This window comes from Oculina patagonica, chromosome 9 (assembly GCF_052425735.1).
Source record: "Oculina patagonica isolate OP01 chromosome 9, crgOcupat, whole genome shotgun sequence".
Lineage (NCBI taxonomy): Eukaryota > Metazoa > Cnidaria > Anthozoa > Scleractinia > Oculinidae > Oculina > Oculina patagonica.
The window spans coordinates 13,765,724-13,788,259 of NC_135766.1; the positions used below are offsets into that span (position 1 = coordinate 13,765,724).

Here is a 22,536-nt window from a genome sequence, read left to right on the forward strand (position 1 = left end):
AGAAGATTTGATTTACAAATACTGTCTAGATATAAATTTAGGTCAGAACACTTCATACTTAAAATAGGTATGCACTGCACAAAGATATTAAATACGAAACGAGTGCAAAAACGTTGCATAGGCTCAGCTATCAATCAAAACGTCCAGGAAGGTTGCAACTATGCACGTGCCAACGCATACAGTACCCAAGTGCCGACAGATCGGTTACTTCAGTTATACACTGGAAAAGTTGAAAATTTACATGCACATGTAAATTACAATTTACAAAATGTAAATCTTATTTACATTCTTTGTAAATTAAAATTTACATGTTGGAGTTCTGTAAAACAAAATTTACATGAAATTTACAGTCTTCAACGGATCATGTAAATGTATTGTAAAAAGTGATTTACATGGTCCTTTATTACAACGCTAATTGTAAGAACATGTAAAAAACATGTCAAATGTATTAACCACTTTTACAGTTTCTTTCTTTGTAAAAAACATGTAAATTTCTTTACTAAATCATGTAAAGAACATGGAAAATTGACAAAGGGGCGCCGTTCGGAAACATGTAAAAACCATGGAAATTGACAAAGGGGGCCTGGTTGGAAACATGTAAAAACCATGGAAATTGACAAAGGGGGCCTGGTTGGAAACATGTAAAAACCATGGAAATTGACAAAGGGGGCCTGTTTGGAAACATGTAAAAACCATGGAAATTAACAAAGGGGGCCTGTTTGGAAACATGTAAAAAACATGGAAATTGACAAAGGGGGCCTGTTTAGAAACATGTAAATACCCTGGAAATCGACAAAGGGGGCCTGTTTGGAAACATGTAAATACCCTGGAAATCGACAAAGGGGACCTGTTTGGAAACATGTAAATACCCTGGAAATTGACAAAGGGGGCTGTTTGAAAACACGTGAACATGAGCTTTTAATTCATGTTGTAACTCACCAAATAACTTTCGCGTGCAATTATTTAGTTAGACAGAACGCATCACGTGGTACGAAATCAAACGACGAAGAAGAAATCGGAGGGATTTAAGAAAGTATAAAATAAATATTTCCCCTTCCGGCTTGCTGGAGGATAATACTCCCTGCCTGAAAGATTATCCTCAAAATTTCACAGTTGCCTTTGAAGCTTAGTCAACTGTTCATTTTTTCAGCCAAAGGCATTATCCTCCAATATGCAACCGCCTGAATGGGTTTTTATTATTTACTAATTATCTAGATGAACGAAGCGCAAGACGAGATTAAGCGACTGATATCAGTTTTAACATAACTCATTACAAAAGCTCTTAGTTACAAATCTTTTACTAATGTCAAAAAGTAAACAGATTATAAATAAAAACCTTTTGATGCAGAAAACGAAGGCGACTATGACTTCGTCTAACAATATTTTAAACAATCTGGAGCAACGTGGGGCCGGGGAAAACGCTAGCGTCCAACAGCTTGGCTTATATATTTTTCGAGACATGCGTTTTGGTTTTCTTTATATTATGGACAAGGAAATTTTGCACGCGAACGGCGGTAAAATTGGTCGTTTGCCGTGTTTGACCTGGTCGAGAGGTAAGGCCGAGAAGCACTGGCGCGAACGAAAATTAATCCCGGCGTCCTCTCTGGTACTTTTTGGCGCTCGGTTCAACGGTTCGAAGATCGATCATTGAGAGGCCTTTTATCTCGCTAAAAAGGGCAATTTTCCTCTCTTTAAGACCTAGAACTTCCAAATTAGCTGCATGGAGCCTTCTTTTACCGGATCTCCAATCAATACGCCTGTTTTAGCCAAGTTTCTTTCCAAGGTAAGCTTATATATGACCGTTCAAATCATGTTTTGGTTGATTTTCTCTATGTAGCTTCTAGGTGAGATTGGTTTTAATATTTTAATAGAAGTTCAAAATGTAGAATTTCGTGTTTGTTCTTGCACTTCATACGTATAATTCAGCACTTCTTAAACATGAAGTTATTGTTAGAATAAATTGAATAATTGCGTGTGCATATAGAGATGTCAACACAGGACTGTTCAACATGTTTTATTTAAAATATAAGCTTATATAATTTAAGAGTGGAAGGCTTATTTATTCATGTTAATTGTATGTATAGTAATTATTATTTTGCCGATTTGCAACAGTTTAAACTCAGTGAGGTTTTCAACTGGCAAATTATAAAGCAAACTAAAACAGCTTTAAAATTATCACCAAAAGTATTTAGCAGTATTTATCAATCTTATATATATAGTACTCCTGGCATATCAAACTCATTCGATTGGTTTTGTTAGTCGAAAAAAATCGAACGCCTATTTTGCTGTGAGTTGGATTATTCAGAGGGTATCCAATCGAATGTTCGGTAATCGAACTCAATGAAACACCAATTGTTCGATTGGGTTCGGTAATCGTACATAATCAAACTCACAATAAAATTTGGTCAATCAAACTCAATCGAAAGTTCGATTACCGAACTCCTGTTTGTTTATACTGCGTACATATCGATTGATTTCAAGAGCCACAGCTGGGCAGTCGAACAATGTTCTCGTCCGAAACTGAAGTCAATTTTGCATGCAAGTTTTTTGCTTATTACGATGATTTTGATCTTAAGAAAAAAATTATTTTACTTGTTCACTTATTATTTCTGTCATCCATGTTGATAGTAAGCACTTCCTCCAATGTACTTGTTATGCTGGAAATTGCTCTTCTCCTGTCAACGTCGCTTTTGGCCGCCCTCGAGGGCTAAGACAGACTGATGGCGGCAGCGTTTTGGCTCCCTATAATGATTCTTCACATATTGAACACACTGATTCCCTGTGTTGCAGTGAATGAAATGGTGCAACTTCTGTTTGAGTGTAACGGTAAAAACTGCAGGGCAGAAACCATATCCTTCCTTCTAATATAGAAATGTAAACAATAGTGCATTTCAGTTATTTTACCGTCCTTCTGTTCTCTTCTACCAAATATATTTTACTTAACATTGACATTCAGCTCGATATTTGGACGTTTTTATATTTATTCCATTCAATAAAAGTTGATTTTCATTAGTCCTGTGTGATTTACTTATCAAGAGAAAGATTCAGAACTAGATCAAACCCGATTGAGTTTGACTGTGTTTGATTATGTTCGATTGGTTCTAAAATCGGACTCACAGCAAAATATATGTTTGCTTTTATTCGATTACCAAACCCAATCGAATGATTGGTGTTCGATTGGGTTCGATTGATTTTTGGTTCGATTTTGTTGGATTGGATACCCCAGGGAACCAATCATACACAACCTAACACAACCAAACTCAATGTGATTCGACTTTGTTTGGAATCCATCTCTTGATAAGTAAAAAATGCAGGACTAATTAAACCGAGTGTCAATGTTTGTTTATACATATTTTGTATAAGAGAACGAAACAACAGTTAAATACTGATATATGCACTTTTGTTTACTTTTTTATAGTTTTTGGGAAGGAAATGGTTTCTGCCTTGTAGTCACCATAAGACTCAAACAGAACATTTTTTTTCTACTTAAACAAAACTTGCACCATTTCATTCACTGCAACATAGGCAGTAGTAAAAACAAAATAATAAATAAATAAAAAAAAACAACAACAACAAAACATAGGCAGTAGTGCACCATACAAAATGTCTGCATAATATACAAACAAGCAAGAGTTCGTAATCAAACATTTCATTTTGTTGGATGGACCAAATTTTAATTTTAGTATGGTTATGTGCAATTACCGTACCCAATCAACCATTGGTGTTCGATGGGGTTTGAATATGGAATGTTCAATTGGTTACGTCGGGAGTACTGAAGTGACTTTCTAATTGAGTCAGCAAATGACATTGAATTGTTTGGATGTGTCATTATTTTCAGATGAAAGGGTTGATAGCAAGAGTGGCATGTAAGTACAAGCCTCAATTTATGTCTCAATGACTAGCAGCTAATCAAAGTTTTAAATCCAATGTAGACTTAATGACCTGCAGTCAAAGGCTTTTTTCTGTAAGTCGAATAGCACTGCAGTAAGCCCAAATAGGACTGAGGTTAGCCGAAATAACAACCTGGTTAACCTCAATACAGTGGAACCCCGATATAACGATGAATATGTTATGTCCCGGCAAAAATAAAATGTATAGGACAGCACCCTGATATAACGATTCCTTGATATAACGATATAATTTTACTGCCCCCTTGGCATATCGTTATATCGGTGTTACACTGTACATGTAGCACTATTGTTAGCCTTAATAGCATTGCACTTACAATGTAGCCTAAATAGCACTCCAGTTGGCCTTAACAGCACTTTGTGTGGCCCTAAATTTTAAAACTCTGGTTAGCATGTTTATGGTTAGCCTTAAAATAATAAATAGTGGTAATGGTAACATAAAGTGTACTTTAAACATTCTGACAATTGGCAGCTGGCCACTGTGGTCCAGTGGTCATGAGTATAGCTTACCATGCAATCAACTTTGTAGGAAATTTGCTACATGTACATTTACAGCTGGTCTAGTACAAATTCCTACATGTCCAAATGTGCATTGTAGAGTGCTTAAAAAATACATGTTCAATTGTACATACATGTGCATATTTTTATGAAATTTGTGATACCATAAGGTTTTTTTATTCTTGTGTAAAGTTTATATTTGAGTGCAACCAGTGGACTGCAAAACTCTACTTCTCGCGCCTTGATAACAACTAGATGGCAATGTACATGGAGCAATGTCTGCATGTAAAAAATTACTTCCAGTCACAGGGCTCAAAATAATTTTCGGACAGTTGCCGGTCATGTTGTCCGGCCAGACAGATATTAGCTCGGTCATGTGTCGTTTCTGAACGGTCAAAATATTGAAAATAGCACTTTTAAACTACCACTCATTTCTGCTGTTATAGCTGCAACTTTTATGAATAGATCGCTTTCTAATGCCCTTCTGGTCATCAGTTATCATTCTCAAAGCATTGTACGTGACCGGTCAAAATGACCGGCAAACTGAAACTTTGTCCGGACAAATTGTCATCTTGGCCAGACATTGTCCATTGACCGGCCGTTATTTTGAGCCCTGAGTCAGCTGTTCTCAAGGTCAGCCCTCCCAGTTATCTTGAAGTCCCTAATGTGCAGGTTCAGAAGTGGTGATGTTGTGGTTTCAACTCTTTGTTGGCTTTAATTTTTCAAACCGGTTTTGATTTTTATTTTCTTTTGTTTCAGATAATATTCAGAAATGAGACAGTGAAAAGTAAAAATTGGTTTGAAAATTTTTTAACCACAACATTGATCTAACCAGAATGTCATTCCTAATGATTCTTTATAATTTGTTGTTAGGTTAAAGAAGGCTCTACCACTTTCACTGATGAAGTCTTGTACATACAAATACTAAAAAAGGTGGCAATAACCAGAGGTGGTTAAGGTGTAAAATCGTTTCACCTCGGGGTCAGTATCAAGTCTGTACCATTACAATGAAGCATCTTGCTGAATGTTCAGTTGGTGTACATGTACATACATGTACATGTCGTGTGGTTTTCTGGTGGAAATTTATTCCATCAGTTTTGTTCTACTTTTGTACAAATTATTTGAATTTATGGCAGTTTTTAAATAGGACCATGTTAACAAAGCCTGACAATTACAGTGATAAATGTGTTAAGTGAGCCTAGGCTGGTCAGTGTTCGAAATCATTTTTCAAGAGGTTCTACTATGGTTATTTGATGCCATAGCTTTTTTATCAATTGTAGTGCTATGATAGTAGTTGAAGGGTTGGAACCCAAACCATTTGCCAAATAACCACTGTTAAAGGTGAAGAATTATTCTACATCAGTGTCAGTCTTAGGTCTGTACTTTCACAATTAAGTGTTTATTCGATTAAGGGTCCAACCTCGAATAAGCGCCCACCTCGAATAAGCACCCACTCTGTAGGTAGGAAAAGTTAAAAATAAGGTCTTGTAAATGTACAACGAGAGCGACCGAGCAAAGATGAAAATCAGCTTTTGTAAAATTTAAATTCAAGGCATTTTTTTGGGACAATTTTAACATAGCTTAGCAATGAATGGTGTTTGAACTTACCTGCGGGAAGGCTCACCTTGGGGCACTCACGACTGGCGGGCACAGCAATATGGTGGGGAGGAGACTGGTGAGAAGGCACCAGTAAATTTCATATCTCAATGAATGTCATATCTTGTCAACATTCCTGTCAAACTTCTACTTTCTTTGAAATTAAATTGGCTTGTCAGTATTCCTGCGGTTTTCGGGGTGGGAGTGAAAAATTAGCAGAGGTTGATGCAGGTTCACTCGCGGCTTTGCCACGTAAATGTCGTTCTCGTGCGTGCTCTAAGGTGAGCCTACTCGCAGGCTAGTGTGAACTTGGCTGTTCAGTGTTCAAAATCATTGTGCAAAAGGTTCTGCAATGTTTATTATTCGTTTGATTTCATAGTTTTATGATATGGAAGGGTTGTGGTAGTAACTGAAGGGCTGAAAGCAAAATCATGTGCCAAACATTACATGAATTGAAGCAAAAGAAAAACATTCAACAAAAATTTAATCCTGAAATACCTTGGTTTCATTTCCAACCCTTCAGTTACTGTCAAGTACATTTTATGCGGTTATTCAAAAAGACCATTTAGGCCTATTAATAAAAGTGATCAATATCTTACCCATAGTATAACTTTTAAAGGCTCATTTTCATCCTACAATACATGTCTTTCATGATATGGTACATTTTCATACATATGCTAAGCTATTGCATAATTCACTTCATATTGAGTGCATGAAGACACTTCAGTAGAGGAACATAGGATAAATCGGGCACATGCCAAGCAAAAGAGATTGGCTTTTTAAGAGAAAAGCAAACACCAGTGCAACATGCAGGATCAAAGTGGGCCTTTGCAATAGAGGAGTAGTATTATTACTATTTGGAAATGAAGTCACTGATATGTTATTAGACAGTTCTATCAATTAATCATGCATAAATTTATCTTAAGCTTTATTGTTTTCCATAATGATTATGTGAAGTTGAAATAATTGGTATCAGCAATTTTTGACCTAGTAAAACTGCTTTATTTGAACTGAAAAAACTATACAAAACTATACGATCTAAATCATTTTATTCTGAATGAAATGCTAATTTTTATTATATTTATAAAGAATATTCCAAGCTATATATACATGCTTTATTGCAAGATACATGCAGACGAACTTTATTACTTATGGGGTATAAAATCATTTGTATGTATTATTATTAACTGGAAAAATATATGCACTGACGTACTGAAAATAAATGTAGTTAGGATAGTGTCAAGAAAAGGTTCTAGACGAATAAAAGAAAACAGTGCCAGGCATTCTGTTCTTCATTTTAATTACAGGGGCTAGGCAGGTCCCCTTTGTCAATTTCCATGTTTTTTTTACATTTTTCAAACAGGCCCCCTTTGTCAATTTCTATGCTTTTTACATGTTTCCAAACAGGCATCCTTTGTCAATTTCCATGTTTTTTTTATATGTTTCAAACAGGCCTCCTTTGTCAATTTCCATGTTTTTTACATGTTTCAAACAGGCCCCCTTTGTCGATTTCCAGGGTATTTACATGTTTCAATCAGGCCCCCTTTGTCAATTTACATGTTTCCAAACAGGCCCCCTTTGTCAATTTACATGGTATTTACATGTTTCAATCAGGCCCCCTTTGTCAATTTACATGGTTTTTACATGTTTAGCCTATTTATAAGCATCAGTTATAAATGTTTTTACATGCTTTTTACAGTGTTGATCGGATAAATTGACATGTTATTTACATGGTCCGTGGTCTTTTGTTCGGGAAATTTACATGATGTTCTGTGTTTTTACATGTTTTACTTCAAATATTTACATGTTTTTGACATGTTTTGAGAAGAACATGTAAAAGGGTAAAAACTATGTAAATCATCCTTTACAGTGTCTTTACATGTTATTTACATGTTATTTACATACTATGTAAATTTTCAACTTTTCCAGTGATATGTGCACACACATCATTACATCTGTACTCAAATTTTTCCGTTGCTACTCATGTTTAACTTTGACGATGAACGAATATAGTTACAGTGATGTTTATAGATACATGCCTCTTATCAGTTAAGAAACAACCTCCTTTCCCCGATCCCAGTTCTGAAGCCTAAAATAGGGACATACAGTCCGACCTCTATTAAGCGGCCACCCTCGGGACTTTGAAAAGTGGCCGCTTAATATATAGAAGCTGGCTGCGTAATAGAGGTACAATATAAAATGGATAGGAATGGCAGTTAACATTATTTTATTGACTCTATACAGCAAAATGCTTTTAAAAGGTGATCATATTTGAAGATAAATCCAAAATTCATTGTATCACAACAGCAAGTGCATTTCCAGCCCATGCATAGTTCTAGGTCTAACACAGAGGGCACGTAGTTGAAATGTACAGTATTTCTTTGGGTTGATAATGTACAGAAAAAGATGCAAAACATCGCTGACAAGTGTCTTAGGTCTTAGCTCAAGATATTTCACGGACGATATATCTCATCTGTCACCATTTCGCTTGGAAAGATAATTTGCTGGCCGCTTAATGGAGTTAAAAAAACATATAAATAATAAACTTGTGACAGCAAAAAGGTGAAAGCCGTCGCTTTATAGAGGTGGCCGTTAAATAGGGGTGTCAAATACAGCAGTTAAAGGAACATTGTCACGATATTCTAAGTCATTTTTCTGATTACTTTCAAAGTGAAGGAAACCTCGAAATAATAGTTTTCTAACATAGAGAAACAACAAAGGGATAATAAAAACGCGAACATACTCAAGGATGGTTTCAACTGACAAAGATTATGACGGATTACGATCCACAAACTTGAAAAAACTTGCCAGTTTTTTTCAAGATGCGTTGTCCGTGACGTAGCTCCTTTAAGTGACAAATAAATCGGGACTATATTATCATCTTACATATCAGGGCAAAACCACTTGAAGAGTATTAAAAAGGAATACTTGTTAACTCTCTACTGTTATGAACATACCGTGGTTGTTATTTTTCAGGGGAAATTTTTGGTCAAACCTTCAGTGTTTGTGACTGCTAAACACCATCATTTCGGTTTAAAGCGTGACGCTGCCAGTGTGTGGATTGAAGATGTCACGCCATCTTCCTGCAAAGTTTGTTTGAGAGAATTACAGAATTACGCAGGATCCCATGAAGAAATTTCTGTTGTAAGTATAATAGCAACTTTGTTCGCCTAACAATATTATTTTCAAACGATCTAACGGTATTTTATGAATAGCTTCTCCTTTTTAATTTGGTTTGTATATCTCTTCCATTTTAAATCTACCAAACTCTTTGGTTGAACCTGTTCGTATCCTTTGTTTTGTGTTATTAGAATTGGTTGGCGTTCACGTATCTTCACAAGCCTCCCTTTTTTGAACATAACTCGATCTACTTTGTGAACAGTAAACCTCCTCGTGGCGATCATAATAACGCATTCTGCAAGGTTAGTCGTTGTCTTCTGAGATAATCTAAACTGGGATTTCGACTCGGAGAATGCAGCTTACATAAAAATTGGCACAAAGCCGAACTATCTTTCTGTGCTACAAATCAAACATAGTATAAGTATAAGGTATTAAAGTGACGTTTTTGAAGTTATCAAGGAAACAAAAACAAATCGAAAGCACTTGTAAAAGAAATACAATCTCATTGGCTTCCTCGGTTTTCCCTTTACAGGACATTAACTTCGCCAACGCTTACAACACAACACCGAACGTGTTCATTACTGCCAATCATTCATCAACAGGAGGAAATCTGAGTCCAGTTCATAATGGAATAACTGCTTGGGTAGAGGTAGGATAATAGTGAAAATTTTCGCTTATGAAAAAATATATACCAATAATCTCAAACAATGCGGCCACATACACATCACTTAAACACTTCCTTCTTTAGGCTCCACTAATCCCCCAAATTTGAAAATGCATCTATCTTTTTTTCTCCAAAAAGGCCAACAGTCCACACTAAAACGGTGTTTTCGGTTAACGAAAACGGAGCTTTTCGAAAGAAGTCTTTTTTCCAATTGATAAAATTGATTATTGTCTTTACTATAATTGATAAAAACATACAAACAGTAACAATAGTAAAAAATATTAAACAAAGAGCTAAATACAGCAATACGAATAAATATTTAGTGGAATATTTAGAGTAAAATTAAAATTAAGCGATTTTTTATTGACGTTATCCTCGGCGTCGACAAAAAAACAACTTAATTTCCTAATTTGAATTTAGTACGGGCTCCAGTAATGATGCACGCATGCTTTATCATTCATCTAGAACCGATGCCGCGTTGGTTTTCAAATTTATCTGAATTACTGTGGACGGTGAAAATATTGAAAACGATATACAAAAACGATATTGTGGACGGCATTATTTTATCTGCTTTCTGGGCGAAAACATCGTTTTTTTTTACAAATTTATCCAGATTGGTGCGAACAGGGCCTAAGACTGACTCCCCTTAACTCTTCTCATTCCACAGTATATCAACAAGACAGGCTTCCGCGTTTGTTTCAAAGAATTGTACGAATCAAAATACGACCCTCTCTCCATTACGTATACAGTTACATCAGGTAGGAATTTTGGTACACACTTATGGTGTCTCGATACAGTTTTTTCCTGAACCATACCTAACATTTTCAATTGGCCGTTAAACAGTCTTTCCAGACTTGGATCCAAATTGTTGATTTACTTCGTGGGCGGACAATTAAGAGGCGAAGAATAAACTCAACAACAACGGTTTAATGGACAAGATTCGCCATTTTACATACGAGCACATGTTCCAACTACGACCGCACAGTATCACGGTTGAATGACGTACATGTAGGCATGCAATGCGTACTCTAAACTTTTGACATATCAACATCCCTCCTTCTTTAGGAAAACTTGTAAATTTAACAACTTAGAAAAATCACGTCTGAAAGACTTTCTTATAACACTATAAAATTAAACACTCAGAAGTCTGATTGACAGGCTATGTCCACTGTTCAAATAAAACAATGTCAGTATAAAACAGTGTCAATGACTTGTGGTCTCTACTTGTTCACGTAATCTTTGAAACGGATTGGCGGTCTGATTTCGCGCCTTGGTCGGTTTGCACTTAGTGACCGTCCTGGACTGTTAGTAGGTGCAATCTTCTCGACACCACACGACTGGCTGGTCTCTACTGGAGGATCCACGGGTGGGTTACTCATTCGCGGAGTTTCCTCTGGTAGTGTCAATGGTGTCACATCAGGAATACGAGGCAGAACAACAGGGGACAGGTCGCGAGCATTTGGTGTGACCTTGGTTGGTCTCACATGTACACGATTTCTTCTGTACATTGCGCCATCAGGACCACTGACTTGATACGTGTTAGGACCCAGAATGTCAGTAACTTTGCCTAACTTCCAGTTTTGTCCTTCAGTGTGTTGAAAGAACACTGATTTTCCAACATCTATTTCTGAGAGTTTTCGCGACTTCCGGTCATGAGATTTCATAACGCTGCGCTTGCGCGCTTCACGCTTCTCTTTTACAAAGGTGTCCTTCGGGCTACTGCTCATACTAGGCAGGAAACTACGTGTTCTTCTGTTGAACATCATTTCTGCTGGACTACGACCGGTGTCTTGACGGGGAGTGTTTCTTTGTTCCAACATTGCTTCATAAGGGTCACCTCCTTCCTTGTGAGTTTTCTGGAGAAGAGATTTCATGATCTTAACGGCTGATTCTGCTTTGCCATTGGCTCTCTGATGCATTGGTGATGAGGTAACATGAGCTATGCCCCAGTCCTCCACAAATGAACTAAATTCTTGAGAGGTAAACTGTGGACCTCCGTTAGACACAATCATTCTCGGTATGCCATAACGGGCACAATGCTTCTTGAGTAATGTTACAACACGCGCACCCGTCAATTTAGCTGCCAAAATTGTGCTCGATATGCCAAGGCATTCATCTGCTACCGAGGCGCTCCAACAGCTTGGCTGGTATAATTTAATGGAAAGAAGAAGACTTCATAGATTAATTTTGTTTTTTAAGGCATTAAATGGCTTGATTGACTGGGATTTTAATTTTTATAGCTTTAAAGACATTCATAATTATAATACTTGTGGACGAAATGACATTTGTAGGCCCAAGTCATGTCGCTCCTGGAGCCAAAACCGTTTTATTAATCAAGCTGCTCACGAATGGAACATTTTACCCGACAAAGCAAAAAGCGCATTTGACATTTTAACTTTTTAAAGACATATTAGAAGTATTTGATTAGTTTTTTAATTTCTTATATTCATTTTTTAAAAATTTAACTTTTTACATCTTCTATTTTTAATATTCACTTTTTAGCCATTTTTATCATATTTGTTATTTATTTTATGCAGGGCCCCACTGAAAACCACCTTTTTGTGACGTGGGCTCCCTGCTAAAATATCTTTATTATTATTATGTTGTAAGCAAATCAATCTTAATGAAGTTGGAGTAGTAATCTACCACTGCCAAATAATGCTTTCCTGCAATTTCAAACAAGTCAAGACCAATCTTCTGCCATGGTTCTTCACCATTACTGTGCTGCTTTAGAGGTTCTCACAAGTTCTGCGGCTTCATTTGCTGGCAAGTTTCACACATATCAGCTATTTGCTTAATGTCACGGGCCATGTTGGGCCAGTACACTGTTCCTCTGGCTCGACGCAACATACTGTCACAACCTAGGTGGGCGCTGTGCAGTCTTCTCTTGATTGAAGGTCTCAGAGCCATGGAGATTACAACTGCTTCTCCTTTCACCAGAATTCCATCCACAACACTTAAACAGTCACGTACATCAAAGTATGGTAGTGCACACACAGGAGTTCCACGCTTGTCTGCTGGCCACCCTACCAGCACTAATTTCATCAAAGTTTGCAGACTAGTATCACATGAAATGGCTTCACGTATCTCATCAAGTCGCTTGTCCGGGATGTCACCAAACACATTGACATTCATGATTCGAGCGCGGTCACCCTGGTCATTTTCACTATCACTATCATCTGGGTGAGCTCTACTCAGTGTGTCAGCGATGAGTAAGTCAGTACCCTTAACAAATTCGAAATTGACATCGTACCAGTGATACCGCATCATAATGTCCTGAAGACGCTTAGGTGCTGATGATGTGTAGATAGATAGATAGATAGATAGATAGATAGATAGATAGATAGATAGATAGATAGATAGATAGATAGATAGATAGATAGATAGATAGATAGATAGATAGATAGATAGATAGATAGATAGATAGATAGATAGATAGATAGATAGATAGATAGATAGATAGATAGATAGATAGATAGATAGATAGATAGATAGATAGATAGATAGATAGATAGATAGATAGATAGATAGATAGATAGATAGATAGATAGATAGATAGATAGATAGATAGATAGATAGATAGATAGATAGATAGATAGATAGATAGATAGATAGATAGATAGATAGATAGATAGATAGATAGATAGATAGATAGATAGATAGATAGATAGATAGATAGATAGATAGATAGATAGATAGATAGATAGATAGATAGATAGATAGATAGATAGATAGATAGATAGATAGATAGATAGATAGATAGATAGATAGATAGATAGATAGATAGATAGATAGATAGATAGATAGATAGATAGATAGATAGATAGATAGATAGATAGATAGATAGATAGATAGATAGATAGATAGATAGATAGATAGATAGATAGATAGATAGATAGATAGATAGATAGATAGATAGATAGATAGATAGATAGATAGATAGATAGATAGATAGATAGATAGATAGATAGATAGATAGATAGATAGATAGATAGATAGATAGATAGATAGATAGATAGATAGATAGATAGATAGATGCTAAAAAAAACTATGGCTATATTTACAATAATAAAATTTAAATGGCTCAAATGCTTTCGTAATATGGCAGCGAGAGGTTTGTGATCATTCTCTACTTTTACGGGTCTGCCATAAGTGTACTGGTCAAATCTTTCCAGGCCATACAGAACAGATAGGGCTTCCTTTTCAATCTGCGCCCAATTTATCTCAGGTGGTGTCAGCGCTCGCGACGCGTACTCTATGGGACGACCTTCTTGAAGCAGAACAGCACCAATGCCATGTGTGCTACTATCCACTTGAATTACAATTTCCTTCGAAGCATCAAAATAGGCCAAGCATGGTGATTCTGAAAGGTTTCTCTTAAGCCTGTCGAAAGCACTCTCACATTCTGTGGACCACACGAATGGAGTGTCCTTCCGTGTTAGAGCACGGATTGGTTCAAGCGTTTCCGCAAGGTCAGGCAGGAACCTAGACATGTGCTGCGCCATGCCACAGAGACGTTTCACACCTGCTACATCAGTAGGGGCTGGCATATCCCGGATCGCTTGCACTTTGGTTTGATCAACTTTCACACCATCCTTTGTGATTGTGTGACCATGGAAAGTAATTTCAGTTAAGCCGGTCTGCTGTTTGTCTTCATTTAGGACAATGTTCTTCTCAGCACACCTCTTCATGGTCTCAGTCAGTTTCCGCTGGTTGTCAATTAGAGCTTCCTCCACTGTTTGGCCACACCCAGCTATGACTACATCATCAACAACACTAAACACACCTTCTAGACCTCCCATCAAGGGGTGATCATTGTGGTCAGTTTGCTGGACTCTTCGTCTAGTCTGACATGCCAATAAGCTTCTCGCACAACAAGCTTACTGAAAACTTTGGCATCCTTAAGTTTGGGAAGTACATCATCAAGTACTGGCAGTTTGTAATGTTCACGCTTGAGTGCTGCATTTAAAGGTTGTGGGTCAATGCATATGCGTAATTTGCCACTGGGCTTGTGAACAACAGCCATTTGACTGACCCACTCAGTTGGTTCAGTCACGGGAACGAGCACATCCTTTTCTACCAGTCGATCCAATTCTTCCTTCACAGCATTTTCAATTGCAAGGGAAATTTTCCTACACGGAAGCACTTTCGGTTGAGCACTTTCATCGATCCTAAGAGTGGCTTCTTCCAGATCACCGAGTTGAGGGGTCCTAATCTGAGAAATGAAACATTCCTCATTTATGGTTATAAAACCAAGTTCCTGAATGGTTTTGAGACCTAACAGGTTAGTAAAACCATTTGGTACCACAATGAACTTTACTTCAGATTGTGCACTAGTGCGGGGATTCACAACCTTTAGAACTGTTTCTCCCAGGGGATTCATGTTGGTTTTGTTCCACATATTCAGACGAACCGTTGTCGTAAACAGTTGGTGTTTCTTTACATGCTTCTGACAAATAGTGTTGACGTCAGCGGCACTGTCCAGTTGAAATTTGACATCATGTTCATTTACAGTTAAAGTAGCAGTGACACTCTCTTCTTTATGGCTTACAGCCATGAGCCACTGATCATCATAATCATAATTATCACCTTGGGACTGTGAAACTGCATGTACTTTCTTGCACTTGGACTTAAAATGATTTCGACCTTTACACTTGTCACATGTCTTTCCCCATGCAGGACATTTCTCTTTCTTCCTTTCATGCTCGAAACCACAAAAATGACAGTTAACTTTCATACCTTCATTGTCCTTCTTTGCATGTCTGTGTCCACCTTCAGATTTCTTACTGTGAGGGACTCTTGGAACAGGTTTCTGAGATACTCTGTTCACTTTTGTTGCTGTTGTTGAGCCAAAAGGATTTGAGCTGTCTCTAAACTCCTTGTCTTGCCTGCTGGATTGTTCATAAGCTCTACAAACTTTTACAGCTTTCTAGAGGGTCAAAACATCCACCCTAAGAAGTAACTCTTGAAGTTTTCCAGTCACAGTAAACACAATCTTGTCTCTCATCATCCTGTCTTTCTCCTGGAAGTTGCAGGACGCCGCTCTTGTCTTGAGCTTGGTAAGGAATTTGTCAAACGGCTCTTGGTATGGAGTGTTCCAAAACCTATGCGACTCGAGGACTTCATTGTCTCTCGGATTACAGTAATTCTCTAGGGCTTCCAGCACTTTAGCGGGCTTGTGTTTATCCTCGGCATTTTCTCACACGATATTATCATACACTTCTAACACTTGAGGGCCTGTACAATTCAAAATGATTGCAGTTTGTATCTTATCATCCTTCGCGGATGCACCAGAAGCGGCCAAATAAACCTCCATTTGCCTCTTCCATCACTTGTAATTCTCGGATACGTTTCCCGAATTCACCTCTAGCGGGGGTGGAATTCTAAACTGTCCGGATTCTGACGTCGCCATTCGCTTAACTGGATCCCGAAGCTGCCACCAATTCAAAATGATTGCAGTTTTTATCTTATCATCCTTCGCGGATGCACCAGAAGCGGCCAAATAAACTTCCATTTGCCTCTTCCATCGCTTGTAATTCTCGGATACGTTTCCCGAATTCACCTCTAGCGGGGGTGGAATTCTGAACTGTCCGGATTCTGACGTCGCCATTCGCTTAACTGGATCCCGAAGCTGCCACCATGTTGATTTACTTCGTGGGCGGACAATTAAGAGGCGAAGAATAAACTCGACAACAACGGTTTAATGGACAAGATTCGCCATTTTACATACGAGCACATGGTCCAACTACGACCGCACAGTATCACGGTTGAATGACGTACATGAAGGCATGGAATGCGTACTCTAAACTTTTGACATATTAACACAAATGAAATTTTTACCAGATATTGGTCTTAGATTGAAAATTCATATAATAGTTATTTTAGGGCAATCGATATTTCCATGGCAACGATACACAAAAAACATCGAAATCAGTTGAACTTGAATTTTACGCGAATCAGATTTGGTATTATCACTCATGCTTGATAAAGCACAAAATGTTACCCCAAAGTTTTACTTTAATTGATTCACTGGAACTGGTCGAAATTATACGATAAAGAAGTCGTTTTGGCCGACAGAAAAAGTTACGCTACAAAGGCGCTTACAACAGAATTTCGCTAAAATATTCAAGTCATTGGCTGCGGTCACATCTACGCTACTAACTATAGTTAAGACGGGGATAACTGTAGTTAGCTGTTTCGGTAATGTGACCGCTTATCTGTTCACCCTAACTATAGTTAGAAAATTTACGCCTCGCTGATCCAAAAGAATACAGGCTAACTATAGTTATAACCAAGCAGGGTTCATGGGTTAGTCTTAAGTTTACCATTTAATCCATTTCGAGACTTTATATATTGTGTATTTCGAAGTTCAAAAAAGTAAAGAAGTGAAAAGACATAGTGTCTTTAAGTTATTTGGTTGTTATATCATTTATCCGTGAATTGTTTTTATTTCGGGCTAATTATGAAAAATTACCTTTTCCCTACACAAATACAGAGATATGTCAGCCTGGATGGGGATATTTCAATGGTTATTGCTTTGTAACAAGCTATGAGTGCGCTTCATGGTTGACAGCTGCATCAAACTGTTCAGCAATGAGCTCTTATTTGGTGACCATTCATAACCAAGAAGAAAATATCTATATCCAACACCGTCATAACGGAGAAAAGTCATGGATAGGGTTGAATGATATCAGCGTAGAAGGGTCTTTCGAGTGGACAAACAAAGAAGTAAACGACTACAGATTTTGGGCACCACAGCAACCAAACAATTTCAATAACGAAGACTGTGTGCACACTCTTGGAGCTAAACTCGGGTACGGATGGGATGACGTGCCGTGCAAGCGCTGCTATAACTTTACCTGTTTTAAAGGTAATGCAACTTTAAATGTTAATAAAAAGCCTAACACCTCTTAACAGTTATGACTTTGTGAAATAGTAGTCTCTTTGAAACTGCCATAGAAATAAGCTGAAAAGGTTGTGAAGGAAGAACCTCTTCAATTCAAAGTTCTCGGACGCTATGTTACCGAGCTTGCCAAGAAGCCTGTGAGAGCTAGGATTTAAAACAAGGCTATAATACGCAAATCCAACGTAGAAAAAATATGTCCAATAAAAAAGTAATTTTTGTGGTTGTGGCCGAGAAGGGTTGGCGACTTTTGCCATAAGAGTTCGTGTGACCATTTTGCTGCTTACCATTTCCGTTTGAGTAAGCGCTGTTGCTCGACAAGTTTGTATTTTTGTCGTTATTTTAGATATAGACGAATGTTCAACCAACTTACATGGCTGCAATGCTAACGCAATTTGCCATAACACCATGGGTTCTTACAACTGTACTTGCAAACCTGGATTTAAAGGGAATGGCAAAAACTGCACTGGTAAGCACTTGCTAAATTCTTGAGCTAAATTTTTAAGGCACGTCAGAAAAAGGTCAAAACACTATTTACACGAAACCAACGAAAAACTGTCCGATTTATAAGTGGCGGTGGCTACAAACCTTACAGTTTTCAGGTACCATAATTAGCAAAATCTCATTTAAAACGGATATTCATCAGCTCAACATAGCATATGCATCGGTTGGTACTGTGTTTAAGCAAAAACTAAAAATTCAAACATTTCGTATTAAACCTGGCTAAGTCCAATTTTTTTACTTTTGTAAAGAAGCTGGACGGCTTTTAAGGAAAGGCGAGTAAGTGGGATAAATGCCCGCGTGGGACTGCTCTTTGCCCCACGTTTCTACGTGACCATTTTGCTGCTTGTTATTTCACTTGCATGAGCAAGATAAAACTCTTTCTATACAAGTCGTTTTTTGCTGTTGTTTTAGAAATAGACGAATGTACAACAAACTCCCATGGCTGCGATGCTAATGCGATTTGCAATAACACAGTTGGTTCTTACAACTGTACCTGCAAACCTGGATTTAAAGGAGACGGCAAAAAATGCACTGGTAAGCACATGCTTAATCTGGCACGTTAAATCAGAAATGGGTCATAACACTACGTTATAACTAATATATAAGTGACAATCGTGGCTACAAACCTGACACTTTTCAGGTACCCAAAATTGGTTATAAACTTCAATACGCACCACAGGAAAATAAGTTTAAAAGTGTTGATGATAAAAGCAACATTGTGTAGGTATTTAGCTGTGATATTTAACACTAAAACCAAAATAGAAAAATGCCAAACATAATTCACTGGCACTGAAGAAAATAGCCCGTCGATTTATAAGCAAGAGAAGAGCTTGAGTAGGTAAAGGCTGTATTTAGATAAACATATATTGTTGTTATTTTTTTAGATATAGACGAATGTATTACCAACTCCCATGGCTGCGATGTTTATGCGATTTGCAATAACACAGTTGGTTCTTACAACTGCACCTGCAAACCTGGATTTAAAGGAGACGGCAAAAAATGCACTGGTAAGCACATGCTCAATCCTTGGACTAAATTTTAATGGCACGTTAAATCAGAAATGGGTCATAACACTACGTTATAACCAATATAAGTGACAATCATGGCTACAAACCTGACAGTTTTCAGGTACCCAAAATTGGTTATAAACTTCAATACGCACCGCAGGAAGAGTACCATAATAAAAATAAGTTTAAAAGTGTTGCTGATAAAAGCAACATTTTGTAGGTATTTAGCTGTGATATTTAACACTAAAACTAAAATAGATAAATGTCAAACATAATTCACTGGCACTGTAGAAAATAGCCCGTCGATTTATAAGCAAGAGAAAAGCTTGAGTAGGTAGAGGCTGTTTTTAGATAAACATATATTGTTATTATTGTTTTAGATATAGACGAATGTACTATCAACTCCCATGGCTGCGATGTAAATGCGATTTGCAATAACACAGTTGGTTCTTACACCTGTACTTGCAAACCAGGATTTATTGGAGACGGCAAAAAATGCACTGGTAAGAATTGTTGATCAAAATCTCTATGGCACGTTAAAGCAGAAATGGGTCATAACACTTGGTACACGAAACCAATGCAAAAAAATGCCCAATCCAAAGGTGACAATCGTGGCTACAAACTTGACAGTTTTTAGGTTCCCAAAATTGGTTATGTACTTTGATTCGTACCGTATTGAGTGAACCATAATTGGGGAAAATCTAATATAAAATAGTTGTTCATAAGAGCAACATAGCATAGGAATGACGATACTAAATTTAAAAAAAAATAGCCAAACACCTCGTGTTAAACTTAGTTTAGTCCCATTTTAGACTTCGAAAAAGAAGCTAGACGGTTTATAAGGAAAGGCGAGTAAGCGGGTTTGTTGGCCGCGCTGGACTGCTCTTTGACCCAAAATTCTTTGTGTCCCTTTTGCTTCTTGTTATTTTGCGCGCCAGAGTAAGATAAGAGTATTTCTATACAAGTTCGTTTTTTGCTGTTGTTTTAGATATAGACGAATGTATTACTAACTCCCATGGCTGCGATGTTAATGCGATCTGCAAAAATACCTTGGGTTCTTACAACTGTACTTGCAAACGTGGATTTGTAGGAGATGGCAAAAAATGCACTGGTGTGTATATTTACAAATGTTTATTTTAAAACTTAATTTCCATGGCACGCAAATTTGGTCTAAAAAGAAGGTTATACAAAGATCTTACGAAATAAAATGTTTATATACAAGTGGCTACGAATTTGTCACTTTTTAGGTGTTCAAAATTGGTTATAAACTTCAATACGTACCACAGGAAGAGTACCATAATAAAAATAAGTTTAAAAGTGTTAAAGATAAAAGCAGCATTGTAAAGGTATGTAGCTATAGTATTTAACACTAAAACCAAAATAGATAAATGCCAGACATAATTCACTGGCACCTTAGATTATACCCGTCGATCACTCAGCACTGACACCTCGCCACAACTTTTCACCTTGCTTTTTACAATTTCGCTTGAGTAGGTATAGGCTGTTTTTAGACAGCATATATTGTTGTTGTTGTTTTAGATATAGACGAATGTACCACCAACTCACATGGCTGCGATGCTAATGCGATTTGCAAAAACACAGTTGGTTCTTACACCTGTAATTGCAAACCAGGATTTATTGGAGATGGCAAAAAATGCACTTGTAAGTATATTAAAAAGTAAATGTTGGTAATTTAAGTTATCTTTCATTACACGTTAAAAGTGAGACGATTGTACAATAACAAAAAAATGGAAAGTTGGATTTTAAGAAACAAAAAATCTTGCTCAACCGAATTTGCGTTTTTAACAGTCACTGCCCCAGCAGTATTGCAGTTGTTTAAAATGGTGTCAAACGATTTTAATTTTACTTGTCATAGCAGTTGGCCTTGATGACATATTCCAAAAGTCATTTTTGTTTTGTTTTCTGTCTTTTAGTTCAAACGTTTAAGGGGAGAGGGACCTATTGCAGGTGTCCACATCCTAGAAAATCCTTTTTTTTGGAGTAGTAGGTTTGGACTAGTATGAACACAAAAGCACAAAACCTATTAAATATTTAACTGTGAATCCTCATATGTGTGGATTCGGTATAGGTTTGGCAGTGTCTGGTCTGGCACTAGTTTTAGTCAAACTTTTAAAAACGAAAATCACTACCAAAAATTCCCAAATTTCAGCAGTTAAGAGAGGATGAGGAGACAGAGAGGGACTTAGAGGGCGTTGGCCGGGATATGTCAAAGACAGAAAAGTTATTTTTAGATATGCGGACGTCCACAAAAGCGTAGTTCCGGTTCTAGTAAAGTCAATAAATCGGGCCAACGTGACATTTGTTTTATCGGCTAATCTACATTCAGCATGCCATTTTTAGTGGGCATTTTACAGGCGTTTGGACTTCGGCAACTATATTAATGTCAATGACAGATTGTATCGGAAGCTTTTCAAAGTAATCGTCTTCTGTAGATGCTTCATAAAAAGGAAGCTTTCGGAAACTTTCTTTGAAAGTGTAATTATATTTTATTTTGTGACGCCGAACCCGGCTGTTTAATTAACTTTGCTTGAAGGTGTGATGTATCTTATCACAGATGACATACCGGTATCTGTGTTTTTCTGGTTTCGTCTGATTCGTCAGATAATGTCAAAAAAGATATATATTTGTTTCAAAGAGACCCTGTGCCGTATTCGATCGGGCGTTTTGTCGCTTGAGCTCGACATAACGGAGGTTTTTAATTCCCCTGTTCGCACGTATGGTCTGGCACCGCATGAATGAAATGTAAGATTATCTCTAGGCGTACTGGGGTCTGTTATCTGTTATCTGTTTTGCCTGTTTATGCAGGTTAAACCCTCGGACGTACAAGCAAACTCATACCCCCACCATCGTACAAGGGGGGGAGAGATGGATGAAACCCCTCCACGGAGTTTTTGTTATATTAGAGCGTAGAGAAATTATTTTGCTTTGAGAAGAAAGCCCTTAGCTTACTCTACAAGATGATATAATTTTAATTGGCTGTGACGTCATATGACGTCACATCACGTCATATGACGTCACGTGACGTCATTAGAGCCGCCATCTTGGATCCGCCATCTTGGATTTCAACATTTTCTTAGAAAGTCACAAAATAACAGAAATTGATGCAAAATCAAGCCAGAATGCTTATGGAATGTAAAAATAAACAAATCTTGCACTTCTGTTTCAAAAAACCGGAAAAAATAAAGAAAAATGATAAAAATAACGCTTTTTGGCAAGACCTGCTTGTATTTGTGACGTTGCCATGGCAACGTCAAATATCATGGACACATGGTTGACATATCAAAATTTCCGCAAAGGATGAATTAACAGCTGCTG

General features: G+C 37.4%; 1 protein-coding gene and 1 long non-coding RNA gene across 2 annotated transcripts in view; both read left to right on the forward strand.

Moving 5' to 3' along the window:
* Window positions 1-22,031, forward strand: part of LOC144666600 (uncharacterized) — a 29,554-nt gene extending 7,523 nt beyond the window's left edge. The window contains exons 10-20 of the mRNA XM_078528006.1: window positions 8,979-9,146; window positions 9,314-9,424; window positions 9,655-9,771; window positions 10,454-10,544; window positions 17,282-17,656; window positions 18,036-18,158; window positions 18,605-18,727; window positions 19,078-19,200; window positions 19,581-19,703; window positions 20,740-20,862; window positions 22,027-22,031. Coding sequence (XP_078384132.1) covers window positions 8,979-9,146; window positions 9,314-9,424; window positions 9,655-9,771; window positions 10,454-10,544; window positions 17,282-17,656; window positions 18,036-18,158; window positions 18,605-18,727; window positions 19,078-19,200; window positions 19,581-19,703; window positions 20,740-20,862; window positions 22,027-22,031 — 1,482 coding nt within the window. The remainder of the gene's footprint in view (window positions 1-8,978; window positions 9,147-9,313; window positions 9,425-9,654; window positions 9,772-10,453; window positions 10,545-17,281; window positions 17,657-18,035; window positions 18,159-18,604; window positions 18,728-19,077; window positions 19,201-19,580; window positions 19,704-20,739; window positions 20,863-22,026) is intronic.
* On the forward strand, window positions 1,640-7,358 carry LOC144666292 (uncharacterized). The gene is made up of 3 exons (XR_013573159.1): window positions 1,640-1,783; window positions 3,839-3,866; window positions 5,280-7,358. It is a non-coding gene; the product is annotated as an uncharacterized LOC144666292 (long non-coding RNA).
* Window positions 22,032-22,536: the final 505 nt, after the last annotated feature.